At 58.6% G+C, this 16,487-nt stretch overlaps 1 protein-coding gene across 2 annotated transcripts in view; it reads right to left on the bottom strand.

Moving 5' to 3' along the window:
* CACNG3 (calcium voltage-gated channel auxiliary subunit gamma 3) overlaps positions 1–15,542 on the bottom strand; it is a 28,198-nt gene extending 12,656 nt beyond the window's left edge. The window contains exons 1-2 of one of the 2 annotated variants that reach the window (XM_064673467.1): positions 15,246–15,542; positions 13,932–14,125 (exon numbers count right to left, since the gene is read on the bottom strand). In XM_064673467.1, coding sequence (XP_064529537.1) covers positions 13,932–14,115 — 184 coding nt within the window. In that variant the 5' untranslated portion in view covers positions 14,116–14,125; positions 15,246–15,542. Of the gene's footprint in view, positions 1–13,931; positions 14,364–15,245 lie in introns of those variants that run through there. The other variant, XM_064673466.1, reaches the window with a different exon arrangement.
* Between the last annotated feature and the right edge of the window lie 945 nt (positions 15,543–16,487).

Genomic DNA, 16,487 nt, shown 5'->3' with positions numbered 1-16,487 from the left:
ACTGATAAAGGCGCAAACACACAGCAGAAAACCATCCAAACGTCCTTCCCCGGCGCACTGGGCTGAGCAGCAGCAGCAGAAAGGAGCAGTGCCAGCGCCCGTCCCCCAACAACGGCAGCAGCGTTAGTCACAGGCCCCAGGAACGGTAAATAACCGATCACAGCCACGGCATTTCCCATCCAGCACAGGCACATCCCGGAGCTCGGGGAGACGCGGGGAAGGAGCCGGCTGAGCAGTGAACAGCTGCTGGAAACGCCGCGCCGGGAAGGGTGAGGATGGAGACGCTCCACTGCCCGCCCTGCCCCTGCTCCAGCCCCGAGCTGTGCCACTGCATCCCCCTCGCTGCTCTGGGTGCTTGGGATGGTACCTGGTGGCACCAGTGAGGACTCAAACAAGGGGACAGGCCATGGACACAGAGTGACGAGATCACTGGTTATGGTTGCTCCAAGCCCCATCCAACCTGGCCTTGGACACTTCCAGGGATGGGGCAGCCACAGCTCTGGGCAGCCTGTGCCAGGGCCTCCCCACCCTCAGTATTCCCTGTTTCAAGATGAAGCAGCTGCTCAAATTTGTGACCAACACTACAGCCCATGTTTGAAGGAAGGTGTTACTAAACTCAGGGGGGCTCAGAGGCAGAGGTTTGGGAAGTGCCGGAGAAGCCCAGCAGGCAGTGAGCCCCTCTGTGCCCTCAGCACAGCCTGGCCTCAGCCCAGCACTGCAGTTTGAGGGCTGCTAAAAGCAAATCATTCTCCAAAGGAGCCCCACTGTGCGGAATATCAGGACTAAAAATATGTAAATCGTCATGGAAAGCACTGTCAGAGCTGCAGCGAGACGAGCCAGTTGCCAAAAGGCAATTTTGAATTTCCAAGCTCACTGCACGAGGCATTAAAAAGGTCACTATTTCTGAAATAAGGATCTTTACAAATAAACACATTTGCCGAGGCCTCGGTGAGTCATTCCAGAGCGGAGCAGAGAGCATTTCCACCCTAATGCTCCTGACAGGCCGGGAGCAGGGGAATCTTTTCATGTTTACAGTTCATCAATAGTTATTACAGCTGCACAGTCAATCTTTAAAGCACATTTAGCCTGGGAGGAGGCTCGGCAGGTTGTTTTCCCTGAAAAACTGATATTAAATTTATTACATTCTCCCTCTTTTATAGCATCGATTTGAAGGTAAGCATTTGAACTTCAAATACGTGACTGCCACTCCAGTACCTGCCTTTTTTTAAATATATCTATACTTCTGTCACATCTTCCTGGTATAAATATTTGAAGTTTTTGGCTGATGCGCTAAAAGGGCCTCGATCCATCACAGCCTATTTATTCCAGGGAATGCAGTGGGCATCGTGCTTCTGGGTTTGCTGGTGCAGGAGGTGGGTGCTGGCATCCTGCAGCCGCAGGTCCCCGCTCCCCTCCCCGCCGGTGCCGGGCTCGCCCCGGGCCGGGGGTGCCGCGGGTCCCGGCACATCCAGCACCGCCGGATTTAGCTCTGCCTGCCGGGAGGCTGAGCCGCCTCCTCACCATCTGCGGGAGGGAAGCGAGCCCCGGGGAGCGGCTCCAACGGCCCAGATGGGGAAAGCGACATTCGGGAGTAGCACCATAGTTTCACTCTTGGCTTTTTTTGGAGAACAAGAAGGGACTCTCCTTCCAGACAGAGCACCAGGAGAGAACTTTGCTGGTGAACAAGTGAGCGACGCCAACCTCACCTTCTCCCTCTAAGAAATAAAAGCTGCCTTCCTGATCTGCCCAGAAATCCAGAGCCGTTCCCATGGCACAGCACTCGCCCCGCCCTGTGCCTTTGGGAGAGCTCTGCCCTTGGGAACACCTGGACAGTACCAGACTAGCAGCAGGCTCTCTGCCTAGGGCAGGGACAGGGGATGGTACATCTTGTCCATTACCCATCACTTTGGGATTTTATAGCACCAAGAGACCCCAACACATGGCAACCAGCTGCCCTGGAGATCTGAAACACTCCCCTGCCCACAGGCAGCCCGTGGGACTCCTCTGTCTCCAGCTCTGCTGTTTCTGCCCACGCTGCAGCCCCAGCACTGCAGGCTCCAATCCAGCCACCCTCAGGGCAGGGAGCAGGACCCCCTTCCCAGCTACAAACCAGTTCCACTCCAATGTGGGTCAGACCCAGGCAAACTGCTTCACAGTCCCTGAGCTGCTCACACCCTCACCTTGGCCATTAACCTCCCCAGCTTCCCAAACCTGGCTCAAAGCACAAAGTACTCTGCTGGAAGAACTCTGGTCTGTGAAACAATCCCAGTTCCATGGTAGCCCTGCCATTCCAGGAGCAAAACAATTCCAGTTCCCCATGCCTCTGCCCTTCCAGGAGCCAAACAGAGCTCTAAGGGGGAGAGGAGGAACATAGGAAAGCCCTTGAGATGATGGCACACAGAGCTTCACCACTCATACAATGCTTTCTATCTTCTGCCTCTTTTGCATTCAATCACAGAGACAGCCCATCCTGCTGCTGCTCAGCCAGGTGCTGCTCTGCCACCAGCTGCGAGGACAGTAAGACCATGCCAGGCTGCCTACCCTGGTTCCACCAGCACCAGCCCCCCAGAACTTACCTGGGGCTGTCTCTGCAGATTCACTCCCCTATTTTCATCTCCAGCTTGTGCCCAGGATGTGGCTTTGCCCTCAGTATGGCTCCGCCCTGCATGTTCCTGCAGGGAGACCTGTGCCTGCAGCAGCCCCTTAATAGCTCTGTCCCAGCTGCAGCCCAGCAGCTCCACCTGGTTAGTGCTGACAGCACCCACCTGCCCCACTCTGGATGATGCACCGGCAGTGTGGACCATGAGCTGGATGGGGAATGGATGGAGAACAACAGCCCTGAGGAGAGCTGGAGAGGGACTTTGGACAAGGGCATGGAATGATAGGACAAGGGGAATGGCTTCACACTGACAGAACAGGGTTAGATGAGATATTGGGAAGAAATTCTTCCCTGTGAGAGTGGGGAGGTCCTGGCAGAGAGAAGCTGTGGCTGCCCCATCCCTAGAAGTGTCCAAGGCCAGGTTGGATGGGGCTTGGAGTAACCTGGGCTAGTGCAAGGTGTCCCTGCCCATGGCAGAAGGGTGAGTCTGAATGGGCTTTAAGGTCCCTTCCAACACAAACCATTCCATGGGTCTATGATTCTGTTATCCCCAGTTTACAGATGGGTAGTGGAGCACTGGAGAGATCACAAGCATCTGCTCATTTTGGTGCTCAGCTGGAGCTGTGCAGAGCCGGGGATTTCACAGCCTGTTCCAGGCTCTGCGCGGGAGGTGACGGCGCTGTCGCAGCCCAGGCAGCGCTGCCGAGCCTGTGCCACCAGCGGGGCTGAGCTCACACCCAGGAACCAACTTGGGAGCTCATGGGATGTTCTGCTTCTCCTATTTTCTGGAAGACTTCTCATCCTGGAGGGGAGATCTGTTCAAAGTGACATGGCGAGTAATTTCTAAAGGCTGGCTGAGCTTGTGTACCCTGCCCAGCCCCAGGCTAAGGCACGGGGCTGCCGCCGAGCCCCTCCTGTGAGCGGCACGGGCGGTGTCACAGGCACGGCCCCAGTGCTGGGCCGCGGCGGTGGAGAGCAGCTCCCCCAGGGCCGATGTCACCGCAGCCGTCCCCTGCACGCTGCAGTGGCAGAGGGGCCGTTCCGTGGCGGCGGTGCCCAGCCCGGGGTGCCCCAGCCCGGGGTGCCCCAGACGGGCCGTGCCGGGGCAGGATGGCTCAGGTGCGGGGGCGCCGGCACGTCTGTCTGTCTGTCTGTCTGTCTGTCACCTCAGCCGCGAGCGAGCCGCGATTCCCAGCGCAGCCAGACGGACCCGTCTGGGGGAGGCAGCGGGGCTCCGTCGGGGGGATCAGGGGGATCGGGGGGATCGGCTCCGCGGGGGAGAGCGGGCGGGCCCTGCCCAGGAGCTGCTGCGGGCGGAGGGGGGGGATGGCAGCGGTGGGACTTGGGGCAGGTTGGGGCAATATGCAGAGAAGATCCTATTTAATATTATTATCTGTAATTATTTAAAACATGCACACCACCTCCCCCGACTTCTCTGCGGTGCCCTCACAGGACCACACTTTGACGCCGGGTGAGAGAAGCAGAAGCCGCGGTTCCGGCTCCTCCCCAGCCGAGAGGTCTCACACCCCGCTGCAGCTTTCCTGCTTCCTATGCAAGGCGCGATCGCTCTGATCCTTCTCCAGCTTCTCACGCTGGCGAGAAGGCCAAAGACTGATGTACAGAGAACACTTTCATCCTCGGCTGGAGCGTGCTGAGGAGCGACAAGAGATTCTCCCGGCACGGGGAGAAGGAGCCTCGGGGCTCCGAGAGGCTCCCAGCCCCCGGCAGCAGCCCGGGCGGGCAGGGGGGAGCAGCACGTCCCCATCTGGAGGGGCCTCCCTCGGCTGCACGCCGGGGTCCCGCTCCCAGCCCGCTCCGCCGGGCGGCACAGCTGCTGCGCCGCGATAAGGGCTGCGGGCTGCTCAGGCAAATGGAGGATTTGGCAAGGATGCCCTGCATCCCGGCAGGAATGACTGCTCAGGTGGCCGGGACACACAGCCGGGCTGCGGCAGGAACAGCCGCCGGGAGGTCACAATCTGCCAAGTGACAGTGACCTTTCCCAGCCAGGCAGCGGCCCGGGCCGGGGCAGGAGGCTCCCGGGGAAGGCGGCCGATGACTCCCGCAGCCCCTCGCAATGTTCGTGCGGTGACGTTGTGTGATGCAATCGGTGATGCTGATCCATCACATACTCTGACAGCTGCAAAAATAACCCTAAGTTGTTGTTTAACCTCCAGCTGAGCATCCCCAGCCTGGCCCAGGAGTTCTTGCTCTGTGTTGGGAGGGAGCCCAGCCCCACCAGGGGGACAGAAGTGCCATCCCTGGGACCAGGGGAAGTTCTGCAGGACATGAGCAGCTCACTGGTGCCAGCAGCACAACCCAATGCTGATTTCAACAAATTAAAATCAGGAATACTTCAAATGGCTCACTGCTTGTTGGTAACCTCTCTGGGGGTGCTCTCCCCTCCCCTTGTGATTCCAGGCACGAACTGAGAGTAAAGGTATTATTAGGGGACAATTACCAAATCACCAGTGAAATTGGAAATGCGAGGGTTTGAGAGGCACAAACCAAAATGTCACCCTCAAATGCCACCTTCTGCCACTGCTCTCCAGTGCCTGAGTCCCATGGGGCACATCACCAATGCCAACACCCCTGAGGGTGCCCAGCAGCTCCCAGAAAGGCTGGGAGGTCACATGTCCCTCCTCTCTCTCTGTGCCCACCCTGGGGCTCCTGTCCAGGCCCAATTCTCCTCCTTCAATACGAACTACTTGGCTAAGAGCAAATACCCAGAGCCCTGTGGAGCGTGGCAGGATGGCACAAAGAGCTGCCCCACTCCCACACCTGCCCTGGCACTTCCTTATGGTTCTGCACAATAAAACACTACCATTGCCAAAGACCTGACGTGGGAATGGCTCAGCCCTCCTCTGCTGCCCACCAGCACGAGGTTTGTCTGTAGATTGTGGTGTCCAGAGATAAGAGAAAGGCGATATCTGAGAAAATCATCATGTGCTATAACCCATCCAGCAGCCACGATCCCTCCTCCTGCCTCTGCCCACTACGACTGTGAAAAACCCCACTATGTTCCAGCACAGTCCCTCACAGTCCCTCAGTGAGTGAGGGATTCCTGCAAGGGGCAGGGGATGAGTGAAGCCCAGAGGTCCTGACACGTCTCAAAAGGGACCAAAAGCCTGATGTGAGAAGACCCTCCACTCCTTCTCCTCTGGGCAAGTGATCATAGAATCACAGAACCCCAGAATGTTTTGGGTTAGAAGGGACCAAAGGACACAGGACAGCTCCAAGCATGCAGGATATTCTGGCCTGGACTTTTCCTCCTGAAGACACTGTTAAATACCTGCTGCAGGTAGATGGCTGGAAGGTCACACCAGTGTAGAATCAGAACGTTCCACAGCATCCCCGGTGTCCCGGGCTGACCCAGCGGCTGGGACACGAGGGGTGTTTCACAGCAGGGTTGTGTAACAGGTCTGGGAACGGGACGCAGCCCCTGCTCCTCCTCGGCTCCTCCCCGCGCCGCAGAGCTGTCAGCACACACACGCCGGGGGAGAAGGCACCCGTTGTCACCCCGGCACTGTCATTCTTTATCACAGCAGGTGTCTTCTTAATCAGAGCCTTTATCTCGAGCTGCCACTGCCGCACTCCCCGAACGAGCCACGGCTCCTCACAGCCTGCGTGGGACTGCGCAGAGCTCCTGGGTCCTCACTCCAAGGAAAGCTACCCAAACCTCTGGAGCTGAGCCTGAAGAGTCAGCCAAAGCAAACCCACCCAAGAACCCTCAGGAGGGACATGAAAACCCCCCCTCCACACCAAGCACTAACCCAAAATGCAGCCACCAGCTCCAGGAATCTGATTCCGAGGGTCATTTGAAAGACTGAAGTGGGTTGTAGATGTTGTAGCCCAGCAGCAGCCCTTCCTCACAGGAGTGGGGCAGTGGGCAGGAGCCCTCCTTTCCCAGTGGGGAGTGGAGCAGCAGGCAGGAGCCCACCCTTCCTGACAGGGAGTGGGGCAGTGGGCAGGAGCCTCCCCACCTCCTCCAACATCACAGACGTGTGGAGAAAGCCTTCACTGAGCTCACAGCGCTGCTCCCTCCTCACCTCCCCAAGGGCACTTCACAGGGACTCTGTACATGGGTGGGCACCTTGGACTAACCCACCCCCAGCTCCTGTCAGTGCCCTGTTAATGACAGTGGATACCTGGCAGCTGCATCCTGCCAATGCTGTGAGTCAGCCAGTGACACTCATCAGCAGGTGAGGCAGGGATGAACCCCCACACAGGTGGGACCCCTTGGGCAGGGCAGCAGGTGAGCCAGCCCTCCCTCCCCCAGACTTATGGGTTAGTGCATTTATGTAATTTTAAGAGCATTTTTGATTTTCCCAAAAAAGGAGGTTAATGTCTATTCATGAAGTGCACACTGTGTTCATTAAAAATCCATGGTGAAACCCATGTGAACAGGAACCATGGAGACACAAGAAGCACTGAGGAAGCTTAATGCCTCAGCTGCCTCACCTCCCTCACCTCACCTCATCCCAAAAGGCTGAGCATCACAGGTCTCCACCTCTGGCCCTTCACCCTGAGTCACTGTGCCACAGCACAGCATGGCCCAGGGGGGCTGCGCCAGTGGGCACAGGAGGGTCTTCACCCTGTGGACCTATGGTCACAGTGCTGGCAGACTTTTCCAGATTCATGTGAGATGAACACTAATGAATCCACCTGGTCTCACCTTACAAAGGGCAAAATTCATGCTGAGAGAAGGGATTTACCAAAGTCCAGGTAGCTTTCGGCAGCAGAACCGGGCATCTCTCCCTGCTCCCTGGCTGCTCCAGCAAACATCAGCACTGGCACCTCCCGGCCAGTCCCCCCCTCCCTGAGGACCAGAGGATCCAGCATCCATCTGTGGGCATCCTCCCCAAACCACAGCTATCCCCAGCCACCAGTCCCAGCACCAGGGCTCGCAGCCTTCATTAGCCAGCCCTAATTATTTACAGCCGGTGTGGAGCTGGTGACCTTGCATGGGAAAAAACCCACTTGAGCCTCATTCAAATTCAGCCTTCCACCTCTATTACACGGGAACAGCTCTGGAGATGACAGGCTCTGCACCACGCCTATGCAGCAGTAAAATGCCTCTTTCTGAGCTGTTCACAGCATACATTTTACTCATCACGTGCTGCTCGCAGGCAGTGAGGGAACCAGCTCTCTAACGCACCCCAGAAGTCGTGATTTTTGCCCAGAAAACACCACAGCCTCCCAGGAGGGTGAATTTTGCACCCTGTGCTCAAAGCAGAGCTGGTGGCAGCGAGCTGAAGCACAGCTCCACCCCGGACACTCTCCAACCAGCCCTGGAGCCGGAGGAACGGCTGCCTGCAGCCACAGTGCCAGCTGGCAGTGGCACGGGACCCTCGGCGTCCAGAAGGATTTTTATGGCTCGTGGCATTTGGCCACGTGCCACAAGGACGTGGGTCTGGAGCAGCCCGAGGGTCCAGCCAGCCTCATTTCCATCTCCATTAGAGGACAGTAATTCACGTTTATCCAGCACATCCTCCACCAAGGCGAGGCTCAGGGATTCCCCAAGTCTGAGGCTGTGCCTGGATGCCATTCATACCCGACCCCTCGCAGAGCCCCGTGCCCAGGCACGTGTCCAGTCCCATGTGAGTGCAGTGCCAGGCATGGGGGCTGTCCCTGCTCTGTGCTGTCCTGGCAGAAAGGCTCGCTGGGTGTCAAACCTGCAGCCTGGTGATTCCACCAGGGGGTCTCAAACAGGTAACTGGTCCCTCTCCACCTTCATCCATCACCTCACCTTAGGTGCCTCCGTCACATCACACCCTCTGCTCCCATCACACAGGTTAACTCGACACCTCCCAGCTCTCAGGTAACAAAGAGCAAATAACCCCTCTCCACCACCTCCCCAAACCTGCCTGGCTGTACAGACCAGCCCTGTCTCCCCCTCTATCACCTCCAGCCCACGCTGATGGTCCCCATCCGTGCATTCCTGCTGGCACAGCTGCCATCCCTGGGCTCTCCTTGCCATGGTGCTAGAGCCAGCAGGCACCCCTGGGCAGAGCCATGGCCGGTGGCACTGGGGCAGGGGGCCATGCCGGGGGTGGTGGGTCAGTGGGCTGGGGCAGGGTGGTCAGCGTGGCCACGGAGGGCAGCCTGGCAGCCACAGCCACACCATCACCAGCACTGGCACCGAGCTGGACCGAGCACTGTGGAGAAGGGCTCGATGGCACGTTGGGGTGTTGATGAGAATCTATCACAGACACCGACCAGACAGAGGAACAGGATGAGCAGCTCCTTAAATACCTGCCTGTAATGAGTAGCGAGAAAAAGTGCTCCATCATGGGTGATTGCAATCTCAGGGACATTTGCTTGGCGCTTTTAAAAATTAAAGATAATAACTTTCTAACAGAAACAATCTTGCTGTCACCTTGGGGAAATTCTCTGCTTGGCCTCACTCAGAGGGCTGAAGAGCTGGAGGCGGGGGAAGAGCTGGTGGCTGGCCAGGGCAGCCGCTTCCAGCCCAACTTAATGCCTCCACTCAGCAGAGCCAAAACCAGCCAGACAAAACCAACAGGGGAAAATTCAGGAGCAAAGGCAGGTGCCTCCCTGCACCTGACGCCTCTGCTAGGCCTGCTGAATGGAAAACTGAATAAAAAAATTAAAAATCAGGGATTTAGATACGGGAAGTAGCAGGACACTCACGTGGTCAATGGGAGAAGCTGATGGAGTCAGATAAAATAAACCTGTAACCAAAAGGTCAAAGCAAAACAAGGAGGAATCCTTTCATTGTGTTCGAAGGAGGTCTCCTGACGGTGTAAAACACCACCAGATCACGACAGGGCAACTGTCAGTCATGGAGCAGAAGTGACACATTATTATTTATTCATTAGATACTTCTGTTCTGTACTTGGAGACAAATAGGCTCCTGTATTCCAGCAGGAGCTGGGGGGACGCTGAACAGCGACTGCGATGTGTAAACATGGAACCGGGAGGACTAAAGAACCTCCTCCCAGGAGCATTCAGAGAATAGGCTGAGAAGGTTTCTGAAGATGTAAAATGGATTTTAATAAGCCTTGCGATTCTGTTGAATTTCTAGAAGACGAGAGAAGTTGGTTTAACGCCAGGAGTGATGGGCAGTGGCAGGAGCTGTGTCCCTGGCACTGCCCGTGGGTTAGCAGAGGTGGGAACCATGGATGAGGAAAATGTCAAACAGCCTTGTGGAAAATAGATTAATCAAAGTTCATAAATTTTTCTTGATATGGTTACAAATTAAGTTGATAAAGGAAGTCGGTGACATAATACATTTAGAGTTCCACAGGGTATTTGATTTAGCTCTCCTGAAAAACTTAAAGACCTGTATTACACAGAATCAACAGCACTTTATTAATGGGACTGGGAGCTCACAGAGACTAACCCTGTCATCTGAGGGATGTTCCTGCACAGCATCACCTGTTACCAGAACAGTGTTGAACTATGACAACATCTTTGTTGACAGTATTGAAGAAAACATGAAATAATTGCAGGTGAAAGAGGGAAATGGCGGAGAAAAGACTGATGGGGATATTAATGAAAAAGGGAGGCAAATTTGGGCAGCTCAGTACCACGGGACCATTCAGCAACAGCCATCTGTATACAGCCAACTCCAAGGATTAACAGTGAAGAACCAGGAGAGCAGGTTCCATTTTGGGGGTGGGATGGACTGGGCCCTGGGGTGGGAACTCCCTGTGAGGGGCTGCAGCCAAGGGGGCTCAGGTGACCTGCAGGTGAGCAGCCAGAGTCACAGCAGGCAGGATTAATGACAAACAGCTGCATGGCTACGGGACAGCTGGGTATCAGAGATCATTTCTTATGCTCAAAGGAAGTTTGACAGACCCTCCACCCACCACACACCCTGAGCTGCACAGGAGCTGCAGGGCAGGTGTAGAAATAACTGGGCAGGCTCCTGAGAACTGTGGGGTCAGCTGATGACACCCACAGTATTATGTTTCAATCTAGACAGGATCCCTTCAAAAAGACCAGCCCCAAGCAAGGCTCTCCAGGCTTGGCAGGGAGGAACTGCCAGTTGGCAAAGGCCGCGCTGGAGCTGCTGCGGGGGACACTGGAGGGGCCAGGATGGGTCCAAGGGGGACAGTTTGGCTGAGGAACAGCTCCAGGACATAAGATGTCTGTGTCTCCTGCAAACCAGCCTGCATCCCACCCCAGAAGGATGCGGGATGCTGAGCATCCTCCGTGAGGGAGGCAGGCAGAGCAACGCTTGGCCTCCTCCAGAAATGACAGAGCACTTTATTCTGATGAGGGAAATGAGGGAGGAAAGAAAAAGTACCACATCGCCTTAAAATATGGTATTTTGAGAAGCCTTGGCCAAATCCTCCTGCTCCTTTTGCCTGTTTCAGCTCCGCATGATGCCATGGAGCCAGTCCCAATCTACACCACGCAGCAGGGAGGACATGGAGCCTCCCTGCATTTAATGATGCTGCATTTAATGATGCTGAATTTAATTAAGTTTGAAGAAAACCAAAGTTCTTTTACTTTCTTAAAAAACACCACCAGCCTAGGCAGCTATTTCTCAACTTCAGCTCTCTCCTCAAAGTGCCATGTCCGTCCCTCCTTTCTGACAAAGCAGGAACAGAGGAAAACAAGTGACACTGAAACAGCAACGGGGACAGGCACCGACCAGCGCTGGTCACGCCTGAGTGGGACACACGAGGGGACACCTGCTAAGCGTTTGCATATTGTAAAAGCAATAATTAGGATCCAAACGCTGCAAATCCAACCAGTCTATCCCAGCCCAGCAGTCTCGGAACACCTGCCTGGGCTCCACATATTGAGTCAACCGCTAATTTGCGTTTCCCAGTGTGGGTGTCTCTCCATGGGTCTGCAGCGGCTTCATTCAAGATTTATCTGCTCTTGCCGATGGGCTTGTGATGCTCACGTGGTGCGGCTCCCACGCAGGCGCTGCGCCGGGGCTGACACGGATGCACAGAGCCGGCACTCACGTCGGGCAGCTTCGGGATCTGCCCCGCGCCCAGCCGGGAGAGCCACTGGGGCTCTGCACTTCATTCCTCCCTCCCTACACACACTAAACCCCTGTTAGCGGGGGAAAGTTCAAGGCTGAGGCGGTTCCCGACGGGCACAGAGCTCTGCTCAGTGCTAAGAGCATCTTCTGCACCGCAGAAGAACCGGCCCCTCCAATAGATCGAGCTCGGTCCTGGCACAGGGAGATGAAGCCTCTGTCCCTTTTTCAAGCCTGGTACAGTGAGTGCACAGAAAACAGGAGGCAGCGAGGCCCTGCAGCAGGGATCACACAGGACCTGCTGCATGTATCAGGTACAGGGCTCAGCCCCCAGCGCTCCCCTGGCTGCAGTGACCATCCCCAGCTGGGGGTTCTCAGGCCCTGCTGCTGGGCAGTCCTTCCCCTGTGCCAGCACGTGAGCTCTGCGCAGCTCAGCTGGGCAAGTTTTCCCTTCCCAGCATTGCACCGGTTAACAGCCTGCGAGGCACCAGCACGCTCCTCCCGCACAGTCCAGGAGGGTGACGAGCAGCCCCGTCAAGTCCCCCCAGCACCATCCCAGCCCCCTGTGTTCCCCCAGAGCACAGGCTGGGACCCTCCCTGCCCTGCCACCGTGTGCTGCAGCCCCCGCAGCCCTACTGCCACCCACACCCACACACAGGGGCTGACAGAGCCCGTGTCCAGTGCGAGGCCTCGGCTGTGCCGCAGGGATGGCACCGCAGGGATGGCACCGCAGGGATGGCACCGCAGGGATGGCACCGCAGGGCTCCCGCTCCCGCTGCCACCACAGCAGCTGCCAGAGCACCAACACGGGGTAGGATGTGGAGCTGGGAGCACTGAGCCCATGGTGAGCCCATGCCCTGCTGCTCTCAGCCCCACACCTGGGCTCAGGGTGACAGGCTGTGATCCAGCTCCAAGCTCTGCCATGGCGCTGCCAAGCCCTTTCTGAGTGAGCTGTGCCCAGGGGAGTGGGGCCTCTCTGGCTCCTTCCAAAGCAGTGATTGATCACACTGAGGGAAACATAAAACATTGGCTGGAAAAAAAAATACAGCTAGCAAACCCAAGAATTTTGGAAATTACTCATGCCTCCAGCAATTCCATCTTTCACAGTCCTGGCTTCTGCCTCCTTGGCTCCCTCAGCCCAAGAGGGGAGACAGATTATCTCAAATTATTTATTACAGAATTAGAGCATGATCCAAACCCTCCTTGAATCAATAAGAAAGCTCCAACTGACTTCACTGGGTTTAGGACCAAGCACCAGGAAGAGACCGGGTATTTCTGCATCCATGGCCATGACTCACCGAGAACTTTCCAACGTGGAGGAGCAGTTTGGCGCCGTGGCTCGTCTGCCCCCACCATTGAAGGGGTCACTCCTGGGCTGGGGGAGCCTGATGCCCCTGGAGCCCCACAGGACAGTGGGGCGGGTCCCCTCAAGCACACAGCACACCCACTGCTGCCACTAATTTTAAAAGTTAGGGCCCAGAGTGATGCCATCAGCCATTTTTTTGCTGCGCAGGTACCAGCACCTGGCTCTGTTCAAGCTCATCTTTGAGCACAGCCTGTGGGTGCTCAGAAATACCTCAACCAGCAGCTTTGGGGCAAAACTGCCCCAAAGTGTGGCCTGTGCTGCAGGAGGGCAGCAGCTGCCAGGGCCTTGCCAGCCGAGCACTGCTGTGGGAGGGAGGCAATGGGGCAAAGAGCAGTGAGGCCGGGCAGGCAAGAGAATGTCCGTGGGGCAGCCGTGGTGGGGCAGCCCAGCCTTGAGGCAGCTGTGGTGGGGCAGCCTGGCCGTGGGGCAGCCCAGCCGTGGGACGGAGGGATGAGATGCAGCGGGGCAGCAGCAGCCCAGCTTGCCCCACTCTGCCGCTCGGAGGGGAAGGGCTGGTTCTGGTGCTGGGGCTCAGCGATGACACCGCCTGGTGCGGTGTGTTTTCCGGTGACAGGGACGCGGTGCCCGTGCAGCCTGGGAGAAAGACAGCAGCAGCGGGGCTTTGCTCGCTCCCACTCCCACAGCCCCGGTCGGGAGAGGGACCTGTGGCCCCTCAGCCCGAAGCTCCCCGAGAGCATCCCCGGGCAGACACAGCGCGGCTGCCGCCGCCAGTGCCAGTGCCCGGCACGGGGGCGACCCGGCAGCCCCGCTCCCCCCGGCCCCGCCACCCGCGTGGAGGAGCCCCCCGCGAGCTCCCACCGCGGAGCGACTGCAAGTGCCCGGGAAAGGGAGCGGAGGGCGGCAGCGGGGGGCGGCGGGGCCGCCGGGCAGGGGGATGCTCGGGTGGCCGGGGGATGCTCCGCTCGCCGGGGATTCGGCTCTGGGGTGGGGGGCCCCGCGATGCACCCCCTCCCCCGAAGTTTTGGGGCCGAGGGGGTCGGTACCTTCCAGGCAGCACGTCCTCCAAAGCCCCGAGTGGGTCATCACCTCCTCGTTCTTGCGGCTCGTGTCGTTGTCGCTCGTTGACTTAGTCCTACACACGCCGCGCGAGTAGAGCCAGTAGTCAGTGCCCACGGCGATGGTCATCAGGCTGAAGGCTGCGAAGGCTCCCACCGTGGTGACGAGCATCTGGACGCCTCTGTCACACATCCTCATGCTGCTTCATCCTCCGGCGGCGGCTCGCAGGGGAAGGGCCGGCGCCGCCGCCCGCCGCCCGCCGCCTCATGCCCCCGCGGCCGGCGGAGCGCCGGGGCCCCGCGGCGGCGCGGAGCGGGGCGGCCCGGCCCCGGGGAGCCCGGCAGGCATGGCCCGAGCGGAGCCCGCGGAGCGCAGCACCGAGCCCGGCGGAGCGGCTCCGCCGAGCGCTCCCGCCGCCTCTCCCGGCGCCTCCCCCGCGCCGCCCGGCCAAGGCAGCGGCGGGGGGCGGCGGGGGCGGGACCCGCGGGGGGCTGCGCCGCCGGGACACCGCCCCCCGCCCGCACCGACCGGCCGGCGGCGGGGACAGCGCCCGGGGACCGGGACGGGGAGGGGGACGAGGGGACCGGGACTGGGCACCCTCCCCGGGGTGCCGGAACTGGGCGGGGACTGGGACTGCTCCGGGAACCCCACTCCGGGATGCTGAGATCGGGACTGCCCCGGCGCATCGGGAGAGAGACCCTACCCCAGGATACCCGGGCCGGCCCCGGGGAACCCTACCGCTGGGTGCCGGGACTGAGCGGGGACAGTGACAGGGACTGCCCCGGGGACCCCTCCCCGGGGTTCTGGGACCGTACCGGGACTGTAACAAGGGACCGGGACCGGGACTGGGTGGGAATGCCCACCCCAGGGTGCCGGTACCGCAGACAGTCCCGGCAGACACCCACTTGCCGCAGCCCCCTTGCAAGGGGCAACTCGGCTCCCTCCCCCCCCAGTCCGCACAGCGCTGGAACTGCTGCACCGGTACCGGGCACCGGGTGGCATCTGGTGCGAGGGGCTGGGGGCCACATACCCACAAAGCAGACCCAGGGAGGGCACAGCCCCTGCCCACACTGGCACAGGACTGTCCGTGCCCCGGGGACACCGTGTTTAACCCCTGCCCAAGCACCAATTCATCCCGAACATCCCTGATACCCGCAACCCGCTCCTGAACCATTCCCACCAGTCAATCCCCCTGTCCACTTCCTCTCCACTGTCTCCTCATCTCCCTCAAACTTTCCTCAGCCGGTTGCATGAGCCCATGACTCATACGACCTTTCCAACAAGCCCTAGAACACACTTACCTCTTGAATTCACAGTCCTGTAAGGGCCACGGGTGAGACGGGAAAGCGAAAGATTTACGCGACGGCGTGTGCTTCCCCAGCCCTCATCTGCATGCACTCGCATGGAATTACTAGTTATTTACTCCAAAAAGGCAAACAGAAAATTATGAAGGTACCGAGAAATTAAGAACGTGAAAATTAAGTAGCTCCTCAACCTGAAATCACCGTCTGTGCTACTCCCCAGGCAGGATACGCTGATTGCTGCCCCGCCGCGCTCCCTCCCCGGCTTCCCGCTGGCTCCCGGCCGTGGATCACCCTGGTTCATTCCCTGCTTCCCCACGGGCCCCGTGCCTGGTTCCCAGCTCAGGCTGGAGGCGGTGCAGCTCTGCCCAGGCTCTCTGGGCGCACAGCACCAGCTCCTGATTCTCAGCATTTCCATCCGGAGAGCGGCAGTGCTCTGTGGGCTGGGGGAGGACACAGCCCTCTGAGGAGTGTGAGGATGGGGCCACAAGGGTTGGGGTCAGCAGCACCCACCCAGCCACCTTTTCTGTGCATTTTCTGAGGAGGGGTTATCCCTGAGCAGTTCCTGGGACTGGTGCTGAAGTGGCACACAATGGTCACAGGTCACATCTTGGTGTCACAGGCTGGACACTGAGATGAGCCCTGCACGTGGCTGCACTGGGACACTGGTCATAGAATCATAGAATCCCAGAATGGTTTGGGTTGGAAGGAATCTTAAAGCCCATCCAGTCCCACCCCCTGCCACGGGCAGGGAAACCTTCCACTAGCCCAGGTTGCTCCAAGCCCTGTCCAACCTGGCCTTGGACACTTCCAGGGATCCAGGGGCAGCCACAGCTTCTCTGGGCAACCTGTGCCAGGGCCTCCCCACCCTCACAGGGGAGAATTTCTTCCTAATAACTAATCTAAACCTCTCTTCTTGTAACTTAAAACCATGCCCCCTTGTCCTGTCACTATCTGCCCATGTAAAAAGCCACTCTCCATCGTTTCCATAAGCCCCCCAGTCCTAAACAATCCCACGGGTACCACAAAGGTGGTTTGGGGCACAGTACAGGAAGAGCCCAAGTTTCCCTGGGGCATCTGCCTGAGCCGTGCCCGACGCCCCCCATCCTGCCACCCCCGGCGCTCCCCCGCTCCCCCCGCAGCGCGTGGGGCAGCGCCTGACGCAGCACCCCCGGCCCCGGCCCGCGCAGAGGCAGCAAAGATATCTCCCACCCACAGCTGAGGGGCTGCAAATTGCGTTGC

Source organism: Pseudopipra pipra, chromosome 16 (genome assembly GCF_036250125.1).
Source record: "Pseudopipra pipra isolate bDixPip1 chromosome 16, bDixPip1.hap1, whole genome shotgun sequence".
In the NCBI taxonomy this organism is placed as follows: Eukaryota; Metazoa; Chordata; class Aves; order Passeriformes; family Pipridae; genus Pseudopipra; species Pseudopipra pipra.
The sequence above is the reverse complement of the archived record's forward strand: the minus strand, read 5'-3'. Positions and strand labels throughout refer to the sequence as shown.